At 37.1% G+C, this 16,549-nt stretch overlaps 1 protein-coding gene across 2 annotated transcripts in view; it reads left to right on the forward strand.

Moving 5' to 3' along the window:
• WDR35 (WD repeat domain 35) overlaps positions 1 to 16,549 on the forward strand; it is a 42,586-nt gene that overhangs the window by 5,465 nt on the left and 20,572 nt on the right. Inside the window, exons 7-12 of one of the 2 annotated variants that reach the window (XM_032104085.1) lie at positions 789 to 954; positions 1,051 to 1,196; positions 3,264 to 3,389; positions 5,928 to 6,113; positions 6,667 to 6,699; positions 9,373 to 9,433. In XM_032104085.1, coding sequence (XP_031959976.1) covers positions 789 to 954; positions 1,051 to 1,196; positions 3,264 to 3,389; positions 5,928 to 6,113; positions 6,667 to 6,699; positions 9,373 to 9,433 — 718 coding nt within the window. The remainder of the gene's footprint in view (positions 1 to 788; positions 955 to 1,050; positions 1,197 to 3,263; positions 3,390 to 5,927; positions 6,114 to 6,666; positions 6,700 to 9,372; positions 9,434 to 16,549) is intronic. The other variant, XM_032104086.1, reaches the window with a different exon arrangement.

Genomic DNA, 16,549 nt, shown 5'->3' on the forward strand with positions numbered 1-16,549 from the left:
TCTTTTCTTTATCCTCCCACTGTATCTTTCTTCCTTCCCACTGTGTGAGTCATGGTATTTCCAACTGCTGAATTACCGTTAGAGAATTACTGAAATTCTTTAAATAACTTGCTGTCATTTCTCCCACCATATCAACAACGTGTATGGTTGTGCTCTCTTTCCCTCTTCCCTTCTCTCCCATAACTTACCTGGCATTCATCTTTGAAATGATCCAGGAATACTCTTATCTTTCAGAAAAACCCTTACTTGTGTTACCAGGTATTCAGGGCTAATTATTGCAAAAGTGAACTCATCTTGATTGGTGTTCTAATTTGGACACTAGTTTTTTTCCATTGTTTTTATATGTTATTCAGACTTTAGTCAAGAAAAAGCAGACAGAAAGTTTCTTTTTTTTTTTTTAAATATTGTGCCCAGGAACGGTTTGAAATAATTTTTATTTTTTTCCAACGCTCCAGGGGGTTTCTTGTGTCTATGCACATGTGTGTGTGCACACTGGGCTTTTTATGTTGTTGGTTTTCTTTGTTTTTAAGTTACTTTTCAAAGAATGAAAATGCCAATATTACGGCACTCCTTTGTAGTTAAAAATATATGTTTTCCTGTGTCTGATCTGGCTTTGATTATATAAGGAAGTTTTTCAAACCCATAAAATTCTGAGAACTTGAAAATTTTTCTTGGAACAGGAAAACAATTTTGCTTAGACATCTTGTCTTTTGCAAGTGTCAGTAGAGATATAAATTATTCTTTAAATAACTTGTTATATATGACTTTAATTAACTGTTCTTGTGTAGGTGAAAATGAAGCTGAGTTGTTTGGTGAACTCAAGTGGAGCATTCAGTATTGCTGGGGTACACTGGTACCACGGTACCCAAGGCTACATTGAACCCAACTGTCCTTGCCTTGCTGTCTGTTATGACAACGGGAGATGTCAGATAATGAGAGATGAGAATGACTACAGTAGGTACAAAATGTGGGGTGTGAGTTACTGACCTGCTCTTGACCCAAAATGTCTACGTGTGTTGATATTCTTAATGTTTATTCCTTAAAAACTAGATCCTATTTTGATTGACACTGGTATCAATGTAGTGTGTATTCAGTGGAACCCCAATGGAAGTGTCCTGGCAGTGGCAGGCTCCCTCAAAGCAGCTTCTCAAGATAAAGATGTCAATGTTGTGCAGTTCTATACTCCCTTTGGTGAGGTAAAAATATTTGATATATAATAGAAATGTTTATTTGTTTGTTTTTAAAATGTTATTATGTTTTGCTGCAGGGTCATTACTGATGGAATTAGAATGCCAAAATGTAGGTGTTTAGTGTGTTTAACATGCTCTCAGTTATCCATCTAGGATATCCACATGGACCTGGAAAGGTGACACAGGACCAAGTACCATTCTAGAACAGCAGGGTAGTGTCCAGCACGAAAATCCAAGTGCATCTCTAATAATCCAAGTGCAACACTAATAATAGGATAAGTGTGGTGTCTAGCTTTGAACACCAGATCCCATGAGACTATAGAGGATGAGCAGTTTTGAGCATAGGCACCAGTCAAGATGTCAGCATCTGTGTATAAAATCGAGAAGTACTTTTCTTTCTACACTGGCTAAGAAACTTGGCCATCTCTAGATTAGAAGCTGAAAATAACAGCAGCAAATGCTCCCCTCTTTTTTTATGGAATCAGTGAAACTGGCAAAAAGGCATCCTGTGTCAGTAAAAGCAATGGCTGAGAAACCTCAGAAAAGCTAAATTGTTTCTAAACTTCTTCATTTGGCTGTTGGGGCTATTGTTTTGTAAATGTTTTTTGTCCATCCTGTCTTTTTTATAGTATGTTAAATGTTTAATAGTTGAGAGACAACTGGTCAATACATTTTTTGTTGTGCTATTTTTGCCTTGCCAGGTGATATCCCTTTCTCTCTTAGTAATATATCTGAAAGTTAGTGTAATGTATCAGAGTGTGATGAAGTTTGTCCCTTGTACAAAAGTACCAGCCAGCTCTGAGCTGAACTGTGAAAGGGGTTAAGATCTAACATCATCTGTAGGGGTTTCCCTAGTTGAAAGTATTTAATGGAACCAAAGGTTTTGGCAATAATGTTACACCTCTGGTTGCTAATGTCCTTCAGATTAACTGAAATGGGTGTTCCAGATTTTGTATTTAATGTTCAGAAGTAAATTCTTCAGGTTTTAGAATTGGTTTGTACTAGTTCTGATACTCAGATATGGACTTAACTTTTTGGAAGATGGTATTTTCTGTGAATAATGTGTGACCAGTATTTTGACTTGGTATTTGCTGTTTTTTCACAAAGGCACGAAATAGATACTGAACTGTGTAAGTTCATTGGTAGCAGTTTCCTTAGGCACAAAGTTATGCCCTCAAAAGGAAAGTTAGATCTGAGCATAAGTATCAGTGTTGTACTCAATAAAATGTATTTTTTAAAGCCTTAGATTATTTAAAAACGTAAATAGTAGATAAGTGTATCTTTTATTACATACATCTGTATTATTTGCAACTAAAAAGGTACCCACAAACAAGTGATCTGTGGGACTAAGGTTATAGCTTTTGAAAACATTATTTTTTTTCTAATTGTTTCCTTCATTCAATTTAAAATTCTTCAGCAAAATAAAGATACTTGAAAAAAGAGGGAAAGTGTACCAGCTCCCTTTCTTAGATTCTTTTGGAAAGGGGATAGAGAAGAGGAAAATGTCCATTACCTCACTGAAAATTGTGTACATATGCAGCTAATTCATTGCATGCTCTTGACATAGATTAGGGATATGTTTTTATTTAAGCTATCAGCTGTAGTTAAGGTTTTGTACATGAACTGACTAATACACTTCGAGCATCCGTGAAACTTCTGAGGTGTGTCAGGATCAGTACTATTGCTGTGTTTTAGTTGTGACTGAAATGATAAAGGTGATTCAAATTACGAGCCAAAGGAAATAATGTTTATAACTGCCATTCTCCATCTACTGTTTCTTTCTGTAAGATTGAACTATCACTGAGTCTTGTTTTTAATTTCTCTCTGGAGAAATAAAACACAAACGAAAAAACAACAAACCAAACCTGAGGTGAAAGAACACATTATGGTGTACACCTTAAATATCTCTCTCTTTGCAAATGCATTGCAATTTGAGAATTGTTATGGGGTACTGTAAAGAATATCTATGGGGTTTTTTTTCATCAACTATCAAAACTGTTGGTTGTTTATGTATTTTAGAGTGGCTTTCCTGTGATAAATTCAGAATCTTTTTCTTTCCTTGTTCTAACGAAGCACTTACGTACACTGAAAGTTCCTGGCAAACAGATATCCTCCTTGTCCTGGGAGGGAGGTGGACTGAAAATTGCACTGGCTGTTGATTATTACATATATTTTGCAAACATTCGTCCACATTACAAGGTATGTAGTAATGTGAAACTTAATTGTATTTATAAGTTTCCTATTTATATAGGAAACTCATAACTTCCTATAAGTTATTTATTCTCTTTCTGATTGGGTTGAAAAAGTAGCTTTTTCTAATATACGTACATACATATCTGTGGATGTGTGTATGTATATATATATGAGAAATTAGTATTAGCTTAATTTAGGATTACAGCTTCATCAACACTACGGACTTGACGTTTTAGTGGAATGTGAGGGTCTGTCTTGGTGATGCAGTGACTCAGCCATTGCCTTTACAATGCATTTGGAGTTTCATTTTCACAATAAGGAAATGTATGCATTGTTAAATTGGGTAGGATTCTAAATTTTGTAGAAATTGAGGATGTCATTAGGTAAGACTGCTGTGTTTTCACTGCTGTTTGGTTAACTAGGTCGAGCTAAGTGATATGATGGGAATTGTTTGAGTCTTACTGGGTTTTTTTTTGGTGGTGAATTATTTATTTGAGCCAGGGAAGTTGTGTAGAAACCTGAACAATAGAAATGAATGCAACCTGATAGATGTACTTCCTACTTAAATTTCAATTCCCAATATACTCCTTACAAGTATGTATTCAGCTAATTCTAAATAATGTTTTATATCTTACCCACCACCTGAGTTTTTTTCATTTGGTGGGGTGTGTTTTTAGGAGTTAGGAATATTTCACTAAAATTTACAGTTTAACAAATAATAGCAATTACTGTCCAGTATACAGTATTGTATACTTTTTTTTCCCAGCACAGGATATGTTCTTTAATCATTAGTGTGTACCCACTGTAATTAAAAAGAGAGTGCAATGTGAGGAACACCCTGCAGCTAGATTGAAATGTATTCTTCCACTTGGTTGTGAAAAATCATTGGTTAGGGAGTTGTAAACACAAATCTGCTAGGAAGCAATTTGAAATAGTTTGTTGTAAATCTTCTGGAAAAGACTTTGGAAGTCTGAGCTGGAAATTAGTCTTTCAGGAAATGCTACCTAATGTTTATTCTGGGAAATGTGTTAACAGCTGGAACACAGGCCTGTTGCTTTTTCTTAAACTCATCAGTATCTAGGAGACCACGAGTATTTCAAGATCTGGCACGGTTTGCAAATTAATAATATTTTGAAACTTTAGTTTTAGAAACTGCATGTGTAAGCTCTTCTTCCCCCCCGACTCCATTTTGTATAGTTGAAATGGAAAGCGATGTGTTCAAATTAACTTATTTCTGCAGCAGATAAACTCCTAATATGTTGATAGTGTACTCTATTTCAATGTTAAATATTTTTATGGTGAATGATACATGTTTTCCTTCAATAAATAATACGCATTACTTCTGCTGTGTTCTGATTATATCAGTAACTCCCTTTTAGGAACTAGATATGCTAAAAGTGGCAGTTATTAAATGGGAGTGATTTAAAGCAGTAATTATCTTAGGCTGGACTGGAATTAATGACCTGGAGATGAAGAGTTAATATCACATTACCAATGTACTAAATAATCTATTTTCCTCTATTTTTCAATAAAGTAAAATAAGAGAAAGAGGTTTTTAAATTAACATGACAGTAAAAACTATCAGTTGAGCTCATCTTTTTTTGACCTATTCATAGTTTGCATGGAGTTGTAATACTAATTAAGAGTCTGTAGATCTATTCTAGTTCTTCTGTTTATGCTGTAGTTTATCATCTTGGTTTCATTTCCTGAGGAGTGTGGGAACCTCTCTTGCCAGCACTAATAAGCTTTCTCTTCTCTCTCTCTAGTAGACACTGATGCAGAGAATTCTATTAGTTTTTCTGCAATTCCATCGTCATCTTTAAGTGGTTTGCTTTGTGTCTCGTTTATTTGACAGCTTCACCTCCTTTCTGAGACATTTTCTGATTCTGTTGTATTTTATTGATTTTCATTATTAAATTCTGTACTTTAAATCAGTCGAATGCAATAAAATGCATCCTCTTGTATATTCTGTTTCTTTTGCCTTTTTGCCCTTTCTCTTGTTAGAGGAATAATTATATTCTTCTGGGAGTAAGGGAGGGGTTTTCTCATGGTACTGATGTGGAAGAGGTGATGTGAGTTATTACAGTACTCCTGTATAATTGCTTAATTTGTCTGCTTCTGGAATTGCACTGTTTAGGGTATTTATTATATTTCCTCTGGGAAATGAACTTTGGGTTTCCAAATCAGTAGTCACAAAGCAAGCATTTTCATGGCAAAAACCATCATCACGGTGGGTATTTCTGCATACCCACTGAACAAGGAAGAAACAAGGCACAGTGAGATCTTGTCACATTTTGAGGTTGATCTTCCAATTCTGAGGTTGCTTTGCATGATAGAAAGGCTTATTTTGCCTGTTTAATGTTATGCCAATATCTTATTGCCTGAGCTGTGTTCTCATACTTTTAACAGTTTACTTGACAGGTGAAAAATACTGAATACTGATTGTGTAGATGAAATAAACTCTTTCTTTCATGGCTGTGAACAATTCATTATTGAATGCTTATCATTTCTGATTGGTTTTGTCAACATTGTCTTTCTTGGCAGTGGGGTTACTGCTCCAATACTGTTGTTTATGCCTATACCCGACCGGATCGCCCGGAATGCTGTGTCGTCTTCTGGGACACAAAAAACAATGAGAAATATGTGAAATATGTCAAGAGCCTTATTTCCATAACAACTTATGGGGACTTCTGTGTTTTAGCAACCAAAGCAGATGAAAATCAGCCTCAGGTAAAATCTGTCTTTTAATTTTCGCATGAAATGCTCTGTTCCACATGTCAGTTCTTTACAGCCAGAATAAAATGAAATGTAAAAGTCTGAATCTGTCTTAGAGTTGTGTCAGTTGTCATTTGACAGAATAGCACTTGAATGGGCTCAGTGTTTAAAAACAAAGAATCCCAACAAATAACAAAGTAGCTGATAAATTGCATCTACAGATGAAATCCATGTAGCCATTAGTAACCTAATAAAAACTTCAGCCTTACAGATTAGTGCTTCTTTAGAAATATTTGGAACAGTTCTCCAGAGACAAGCTAAAAGCATCAGAACAGTAATGAATATTTCATCAGTCAGAAATGGAAAAAAAGAGGCAATTTCTTAGGTGATGTAAATTACATGTTACTGCAAACTTCTTTGTTTATTAATTTATTTTATATGTAATCACAAATGATAAATGTATCCTTTGGTTAATGAATTTTTGGTTAGTGTGATACTGTTACACAATTTTTCTTGCTCAATCACTTAAGAATTATTTTTCTGTATCACTTGTATATTGCTTACAAAGGAGGAGCATGAGACAGAGTCATTTGGTGCCATGGTAAAAAACCCCAAACATGCTTTAGTGCTGCTTTGCTTCATTGTGCAATAAATGGTATACTGTCATATGGACTGAAAACATAGGATATGTGGCCATAACCATTTGGTGAAGTTGAGTGCAATAAAATTTTTTTTTTTTTTGGATTGTAATTTTAAAGGAGGAAACAAACAGTAGAGAGATTTAGTGTAACTTTATTGAGCATAAATAAGAGATTTAATTTTAGCACCTGAAAATTACAGATAGTAAGGACCTTTCATTTGTTTTGAATTGGCTCTAGTGTAGTTATTAACACTGTGAGTTGCCAGGTTTTAGGAAATGAAGTGCATAGGCTTATGGGTAGAAGTTCATTGGAGTTGTTTTCTGAAAAACTGATTTGGTTTACAAGAGATTTTGGTCATTAGAATTGTGATTTCAAATTGGCAGAATGTACAGCAATAGTTAAAAAAAAGACTTAATTTCAGCAGGACCTGTTTAAAGATATTGCAAGTAGATGTGTCAGTAAGTTAAGAAGGACTTCATGTTGATATCATTAACAAGGCTGGGTAAATCAGACAATGGAAACTGCCTGCCCTGGCACCACCCTGTGTGGGTCATACAGCCAGTCGTGGATTCTGCTACTCCATCATCCCTTGACAGGCTCTGATCTACTGACTTGGAGTCACAGAAATTACTAGTAAGGGCATAAAAGAGAAATTTATTGTAGTGAATGTAGGCATAATTTACCAGAGAAGAATTAATGTAAACATGATGGAAATAAAAAAATAAGAGAGTTAAGAAAACTACGTGTGTTTTCCTACAAAGGCAGAGGCACAATGTATTTTTTTGGATAATAGAAATTTGAGAATGCTGGTGGACAGTTTAACTCATGAACAAAGAAATAAAAATACAATTTTTGTGAGGTACTTATTGGAGGCCAAACCAGAAAAAAAAATTATTTAATGGAAAGAAATCCATGTTCAGCTCTTTTTCTTTGAAAGAATGAAGTTCACACAGTAGATGAAAAGGTAAATTGAGCTGCTCTCATAGTGCGGCCGGGTTGGGGTCTGTGGCTCGGACCCAGGAAGCCGTGACCGACCCGGAGAGAGCGTCCCGCAAGGGACAGTCCCCCGAGGTCTGCGGCGGTCCCTCGGCCGCCGGGGGTGCCTCTGCAGAAAGGTGCCTGTCTCAGCAGGCTGCCAGCTCTCCAGTGATTCAGCCAGAGTGACTCCAGCTCTTGTTCTGCGGGGCAGACCCCAGGCTCGACCGGGAGGAGAGAGACGAGAGGCTCGTTTAGCAGTCCCGCATGCGGCAGCTTTTTTAGTCCGCACCCCGCGAAGGGGAGGCCAGGGACGAGCTCTCCCAACTCAAAGGGGGAGAAGGGTAGGTCTTACAGGGATACAAGGGTGGGTGTGAGAGGCTAGAAGACAATGGATTCCAAGGAATCTACACAGAGTCTCCCAGAGGAGCATGGTTCTTGTTTTCTCTCACCCTCACCGAAAGTGCTGCCTTTTCCAAGGGGATTCTGCTGGGAGGTTATGCAATCTCTTTATCTCAGCAGGCCTCCCTCCAGGGCAGGGGCTGGGCATACCCCACACTCTCATGGGATGAATAAGATGTCAATCTATCAGTTTAAAAGGGTAGCTGTACAGTTGCTGTATTCTGCTACTACAATTACATGGATTGTTCAGGAGGTGAAAGAGCCATGAAAAAATAATTATCTTTCATTTCCTGGAGAGTCAGGGTATGACTCTTGGGCAACTCACATTTTGGTACCAAATGTGAATTATATTATATTTATTTTACATGTATATTATATTTATTTTCTTTTAAGTTTAAAGACTTGGCAGTAAAAGTTGCTGCTTAATTTCCACACTTCTCATTCAAGGCATTTCCCTATGTAATAATCATTAAGCTATTTAATTCTTGATTTAGATCTGAAGAAATAAATACATAACCTACAACAATGAAGCATTGGTGTCTAGCGAATTGTTATATATTTGCATCTTCCTGAATATAACAGCCCAATCTCTGAGGTACCTGTGCTGTCAAAGCCTTCCCCAGTGGGATTACAATAAAGGCAAAACTAAAAAAACCTTTTTTTTGTAGTACCTGTGGTACTGCAGGGCACAGGGAGAGACTTATTGACAATTCTCCCCACACTGTTACCCTCTTGGAGGTTCAAGGAGATGGAGATCTGCAAAGGATAGGACAAAGATCCTAACTGCTGAGATTTCATTAGATTGTCTTTTGCATGAGCAGCTGATGAGAGTTGAGCCACTGAGTCAGTGGTGTGTCATGCCTGTAAATACTCACAGTGCAGTGTGTGCCTCACACGGCAGCAGGGGAGACGCTGCCTGTCTTGCCCATGTGTTGTCTGTGGACATGCTGGTGGTACCTCCTACCTGTTGGATTTTTTTTGGTAGATTTGCTCCCGTGCATAAAACAGCTGGTTACTTGCCTGTTTTGTGCTTGTTCTTCATTTATAGTGCTAATTGTCAAGTATCTCATTACTCTCATGCTTACGCTGCTTTATATTTGCTGTAGTCATGGTCTCTGTGTTTTCTGTTGCTGATGAGCGTTAGAATGTGTGATGTGAGTTATGAGATGCACCTTCACAGAAAACCTTGTACAGCTTACTAATTTACAAAAAGTGTGGTGGTAATTTATTTCTACCTTGGTTTTATTTCCATACAGTATGTGCTGGTTCTCTGCAATTCTATTGGCACACCCTTGGACCCGAAATATATTGATGTTGGTAAGCAATTTGGTATAGTCTTATTCTGTAACTTATGTTGGAATTGACCTGTTAGTTATCTGTTAATAAAGATAATGGCTTATAAAACCAGTCATATTCCTTGTCAAATTGGCTAAACTTAAACTGAGTTTTCCAGTTAATGCAAACTATGGATAATAGAATTTTTAAAAATTGCTACTTTTCTTTTTTTTCTTTTTAATGGATGGTTTTTGGCAATTCAGATTTTCCTTCACAACAGTCGTAATTCAACTTCTTTTTAAGGAAATGTACTTTGAAAAGTGCCCAGTTGTATCAGAGGAAGTGAAATAATTTGATTTGGACTTTCATTTAAAAATAACTTGTTGCTGCTTCCCAGATATCTTAAACATTAATTTCTTGTGTTTCAGTGTTGATAATGTCTTCCTTATCTTCCTCACAATTGTTTTATCTAAGTAGTTTCAGATTATAAATTAAAATTCAATTAAAAAAAAATCAGTGGATTATAACAGAAGTATGAAAACACCCCCAAATCCTAAATAGTGCTTAATTCCAGGCTTTCCCTATTTCTTGTTTGCTGCAGGTGTGGTACAGAACATTGCCAAGTAATTGCAAACCACTGTTTTCTGTGAGTTTTGCTTGAGCATAAGGATCATTGATTATTTTCCCTTTAAACAGATGAGGGAATTGTAGACAAACCGACAAATTAATCATTTTTTTGATTAATGAATCCACTTTTATTTGTTCTGGTTTTTGCTTTATTTTTGGTTTGTTACCCAAATAGATATGAATTTGGATTCAGAGTAGACACTGTGAATCCTGTTTGCAGTTTTCTTTTTGAAGCTTGATACTTTGATTAACTCTCCTGTTTTGTTGAAAGGCTAAATAATTTATTTAAATTTATACAAATATTTATTTGCTTTTGAATGAGAGAGAAGACTCTATAATGACAAGAAACCTCATGAAGTTTTTTTGATGTAAATTGCCTTGTAGAGCCATTGTTTTATCCTCTCTGAAAAAAGAGACTACTCTGCCTAAATTAGTCTCAGTAGAGAAGTTAGTTCCAAGCCATAGTGCTAATACTTGGTGTTAATATTAAACAACAAACAGTCCTTTTGTCTGGTAAAATTGATGGGTAAAATGTCTAGCAAAGTTTTGGTAAGATCGAAACGATGAGAAAAGTAAGATGAAGAACTATTAAACAAGGAAGTAACAACAATTCACTGAAGAGTATAGGTAGGAAAAATCAATCAAAGACTAGAAATAATTGAGATCATAAAGATGATTATTTTCCTCAACCAATGCTTCTAAACAGTTTTATTCTTTGTTATATATTAACTAAGTTTGTAAGTATCAATTTCTAATGTTCAATTTTTCAGTGATAGCAGGAGGAAATCATCTGTGAGTCATACATATTTTGTGAAATTCACGCCCTATATTGTAGATCATAAATAAAATGAAGAGTATGCTCTGATGAATGAGTTTGACTACTTTGTCCTATGAAAAGTGTATTAAATACTATGGTAGTTTTAGTCTTACGATTTCCATTTATGTCCCTTTGATGTCCTCTTGCCACCTTTTGCAATTGGGGGGGCCATATCAGAATCTATAGGAATAACGCGTCCAGGAAGTTCAATATCAAAAGTTTTACCAAGAATGGATGAAAAAACAGCAAAAAAACAACCAAACAATGCTCCCTCCCCCCCAAAAACCCTAAACCCAAACCAGAATCCCAACAACATAAGCACTGAAGTAAGATGATGTGGTGGGTGATGGTGGTGTAAGTTGGGTGGCTGTTTTGTCCCCCTGTCCTGTCTCTGCTCCTCCTGATCAGATGTCTACACTGTATGTGCCCAGTAGTTTCCTGTTCTTACTTGGCAGGTGGGATTGGGTGGGAGGCAGATTCAGGGATTTAGAGGGAGTAGTTCTTCTCATTTCTGCAGTTGACATCTAAAATAAGTTGAGTGAATCATTCATGAAGGGGGTCTTTTTGCTCTCCATTGGTACAAAGAAGCCCAGGGCAGCCAGCTCATCTCTGTCAGAGATGTCTAAAATTAGGCGAGATGAATCCCACTCACTGTTAAAATTAGCTTTGCATATACACCTCTAACTCTGCATTTAAACTCTTTGCTTTGCATTTTTCTAGTGTTCTGTTTATGTGAACTTACTGAATGTATCTGTGAGAGTTTTATTTACATTCTAAACAAAGGTTTCTTTGTGATTCTGCCAGTATGACCCATCTCCTACAGCTGCCTGTACACAAGAAAAGAATCCTTTTCAGTAACTGGAAACAGTTAAAAAGAAAGGCTATTTAATTGAAAAAGGCTGTTGTTATTCCAACTGTATTTGAATTGTGCTGAAGAGATTAAACAATTTATTCCTTTAGCATAATGAAGCCTTCTGCAGTCTGCTGCTGTTCCCTCCAATATTGGAGAACCAGTTTAGTGCAGAGATATTCAATGCTCTTTTCTAAAGTGAGTTCACTTGTGAAAATGCTGGGCATTATAGCCTTCAGCCGCATAGATGGGCAGATAACTGAGGTTAGGAATATTTACATTTCTGAATCCTGAAAAATTTCTGTAGCCTCAGTAGTTAAAACATTACAAGTGAGTCTTTCATTGCTGTATGGTAAACACAGCCAAAGAGTCAACCTTTTTTTTAAAAATATATGCATCCTGTAAGGCTCCTTTAAAGTTTGCTCTCCAAACTTGCAGAAGGGATTGGAGGTAAAAGTGTAAAGCAAATGCCTATAAATGCAACTCCTTTGGAACACATTGTGCTGGTTTCATCATAGTTATTTTCCTCTTTCTGTAACATTTGAAAATGCAACTTTATAGAACAACTTGAAATATTTACAACATAAGGTCACTTTGTGTGAGAGGTTAACAGCTGTACATAGTCAAGGTCCTATTGTACAGTATGTCATGCTGTTTATCACAGTTGGAGCTTCTTGGCAGTAGGAAGTGTAATTGTTCCAGTTTGACAGCATGGTGAACTTAAGCAGCTGTCTGGCCTTGCAGAAATCAATAGAGAGAGAAGACCTTGTAAAACTTTAAGAGCAGAAGACCTTTCTGAAAGTTCTTCTAAGATTCCAGTTGATACATGATTTCTAACAAAATCATTGACCTTTTGTTCTGCTTATAAATGAGGAAAATCAACATTAAATCATTTATCAGGTGAGAGTCATTATTAATAGTTTAAGGTATTAGCAGTTAAAAAGTAAAATTAACTTATCTCTTCCTCAAGATAACTGGAGGGGTGTTACTGACTTACGAAACATACTATTACCTGTTTGTGAAATTCTTTTTTTTCTCTTCTTTCTACCAATACAGTTTTTCAGGTTATTTTCTTTTAGTAAACTGATATATTGTTACATTAAGTTCTGTTCACAGAAAGTTAGATGAGTTTTGTTTTGAACTCTTGTTCTCATTTTGGAGTTCTAAGTGCTGTCTTTCAGAGTGGCTTAAATACACTTAGGTTGTTACTTTATTTGATTTTCATAAACGCTGAGAAAAAATTATTTCTTGTGCTGTAGGATGTCCTCAACAGACCACTTGGTATCTGTGTGCTCCTACCTTTTCTTGAGTATGTGCTCTTCACTGCCATGAGTCTAAACTATACTTTTTGACTGGCTGTAACTACTGCAAGTTGAACACACACTATTTTTGGTTTCTAGCAGACTGCCCCTTGTTGAAACAAGAATCACCTGGAGTTCTAGTGAGCATAAAGGGTTTACTCCTCCTTGAGACTCTGGTGCCTTGCAGGCCTCTTGGGCAGAGCCTCTTGGACTTTGTCCAGGTAGAAGATTGATAGTGGAGAAAAAAGACTGCTCATCTAGATATGCTAAATAGCTGCCAGAGTACTTAAATAATGCATCTGCGAATGTGTGTTAAGGCACAATTTGTCTGAATTGTCAATTTATAGTATTTTATAATACTGTTTCAACAAAGCACTATTAATCTCCTAATGACAAAGTAATTGTGACATTATGCAATGTTTGACTCACCCTCAGGAGATGTAAATCTTATGCTGTTGGGCTCTAAGCCAGTAGCTCAAGTAAGGCTCAAGAAAAGAAGTGCTTATCTCCTTTATTCTGTTGAATTTTTAATTATGTCATTAGCTTTCTAATGCTTGTCTCTGTTAATGATGGCAAAAAAGGATTAATCAGTCATTATCTGATGAAGGGCCATCACTTCAGCTTTCTTTAGACATTGATGGGTGGTTACACTTTCAGCTGTTCCTCATACTGCTTTTTATTTTGTCTAAAGGCATTTTGCTTCCTGTGCTTCCTGTGCCTTGTGTTTGAGGTCCTTCACAATAGCTCATGTTTGCTAGCCCATAAATTACTCTTTTCTTCATTGTTTAACATTACTGCATTCCATCCTACTCTGGTACAAAAATTAACCAACACGGTGTCTTCTGTGCTTGTTTTACAGGCTCACAGGCTTTCTGTCAAAGTCCTTTGATGAATAACTAAATATACACTACAGAAGGTTAAATATCTTGTTATATCATATCTTTTTAATGGAAACACAACAGATGGTATCTGCTAAGAAAAGGTCACTCAGGCTGGATTATATCATCTTCTTACATGTGCTTAGGAGCACTGACATAGTGAAGTGTTGAGTTATCTTTCAAGTGTGTGTTAGCACCCAGTGAAATTAATACACCAGCCTGACCAACATACAGGTGGATTAAAGGCAGAGCTGGAGTCATGCCCAGGTGTCTTGCCTCCCTCCTGGATGCCTTAGCAGGGATGACTGAACTACATGTGAAACAGCACTTGAATTGCTGTTGCTTGATCCTTTTAATGTAAATCATAAGGGATTCTGAGCATGTTCTGTAAACTGTGGTTGTTCATGAGTTGTCCCACATGTCCCAACATGTTCAGTTGTCCCTGCTGTTGCCTGACACTTTCTTCCATTTGTGAGCCAACACTTGTAGAGATACTTGAATCAAGCTCTAAAATTAGGTAGATTTATTGATTAGACTAAGTTCATTCCAGTTTCTCAGGAACAGCCTGTAACAGACTTGTATGAAAACAACAGTTTAGTATTGTCTGTCAGTCAGATTGCTTCCTTTCCATCAGATTTAGGTGGGATTTCTTGTCTTTCTTGTTTGTGTATCCTATCTCATAGACTAAAAAGCATCCCAGCCTTTTCATGTGGTGAAGTAATGTAGTCATGCATAGAGTTTTTCTGTCTACTATTTTTACAAGATTAGACATTGAAGCAGGTGTTTTCTAACAGTTTTGAAGTGAGATGGAGTGTGTGTGGATGAAATGCAGACATTGTAGGTTATTTGAGATTCCTGGATATATAGGAAAGAAAGTTTCTTTCCTTCAGGGAGGAGGCTTTATGAAAGAATAGTGAAGAGAAATGAGGTGAAAAGAGAAAGGAGGGCCAGAGAGAATTTAAAGGGCAGTTGTTTCACATGTTGGAGTTGTTTTGATGGGGATGGTTTGTTTAGTCCTTTTCAGTATTTTGCCACTGAAAAGTAAAGCACCTGTTTAAGTGTTTTCCCCACATATTTTCAATGTCTGAAAATGAAGTATTAAGACATTAATACTGAAGTTGGGTATCTGCAAAATCAGCAGGAAGAACTAAACAGTTTCAGAAGTTTACATGTTGAGCATGGAAAGCTGCTGTGCAGGGGGAATGCTGAGCAGAGGAGTGTCCACATCTCTTGCCTCCTTCAGACCTTAGGTGCTTGCATTTCTGTCTGCTTAATAGTCAGAGCACAGGTTCTGTGAAGGGCACTGATGCTCAGGTAAGCAGCACCTGCTGGTAAATCAATGCTGTCATATAAGATGGTATTTCCCTACACTGAAGGAAACGTAGGTAATTAAACCAGCTGCCTGGAAAGGGATTCTAGATCTTCCTCAGCCTGAAGGGATTGAAATGAGCATATTGTCTTTCCTTGGAAATGACAAATCCCATTCCTTCCTTCTCTGCCCCAGCAACAGCTCAAACTTGGAGTGGCTGAGACATCCTTCCCTCATGTTGAATTTATGCTATTATGCAGTCAAGAAGGAAAACATTTTAGGAGCAGAGCATAGCCCCGTGTGGAAGGCTCTGAGGTGAGAAGGTGGGATGGAATACTTTCAGTTGGTGGAGACTGACAAGGATCAGCCAGTCCATGATCACTCTAGGGCTGACCAAAAGCATGTTGCTAAGGGCATTGTCCAAATGCCTCTTAAACACTGAGAGGCTTGGGGCACTGACCGCCTCTCTAGGAAGCTGTTCCAATGTGTGCCTACCCCCTCTGTAAAAAGTGTTTCCTATCTCCAGTCTAGACTTGGATTTCAGTTTCTTTTTCCACAGATTTTTCTGTTTGTGTTTTCTTGTTCAATGATTGACCAATATAAAATGCTAAAGCAATTCTAGAAAAAATGCCATGTGTCCTACTTTTATGCAATTGTTGAAGTTATATAGGCAATTTTGTAAAAGCATCAGTTCCCACATAGAGTTGCTGCTCTTCCAGATGTGGCTTTGAATGGATCTGATGCTGACGATTGTGTCTGTGTGCTGTGCCCTGTGATTTCATGTTTGGCTTAAATCCAGTCATTGCTGTGCCTTCTGTTGCAAAGAAGGGAAGGCCCTGCCCTCCATGCTGGCTGCTCATTCCTGCCTGCTCCAGCATTTGTGATTTTCTCTTTAATCCACCTTAATGTAATCTTTTATTTATTTATTTTTGAGGTCAGTTAGATGAGTGAACTGATCCAACGTACTCTGCTGTCCAGCTGCTGCTAGAGCTGATATGAAAGAAGTGGCAGGAAAATGTGTCAGGGGTTGGTGTGTGTGTGCTTTTTGGCAGTAACAGTCACTTTAGTCTTAGGCATATTCATATAATGCCTAATTGATTGTATTCCCCTGGATAAAGCATGGACATTTTGCCATCTTGTTTCTGGATCACAACAAAGCTTGTGTGAACAACCTTTTATCCCAGATTGGGCTATTTCAAGGTGTGCACAAATGAGCAAGTTTAGGCTCTGTGGAAGCTGTAAGTCAAAGGGGGCATCACCTGGTGAGTGTGAGGAATGCCCATGACTTTCAAATGTGGGTATGGCAATGTGGTTTAACATTGTCTTGGCCCACAAGTACTCAAATGTTGACTAATTTGAGTCCAAATATGAGGCTT

This window comes from Corvus moneduloides, chromosome 3, assembly GCF_009650955.1.
Source record: "Corvus moneduloides isolate bCorMon1 chromosome 3, bCorMon1.pri, whole genome shotgun sequence".
NCBI lineage: Eukaryota > Metazoa > Chordata > Aves > Passeriformes > Corvidae > Corvus > Corvus moneduloides.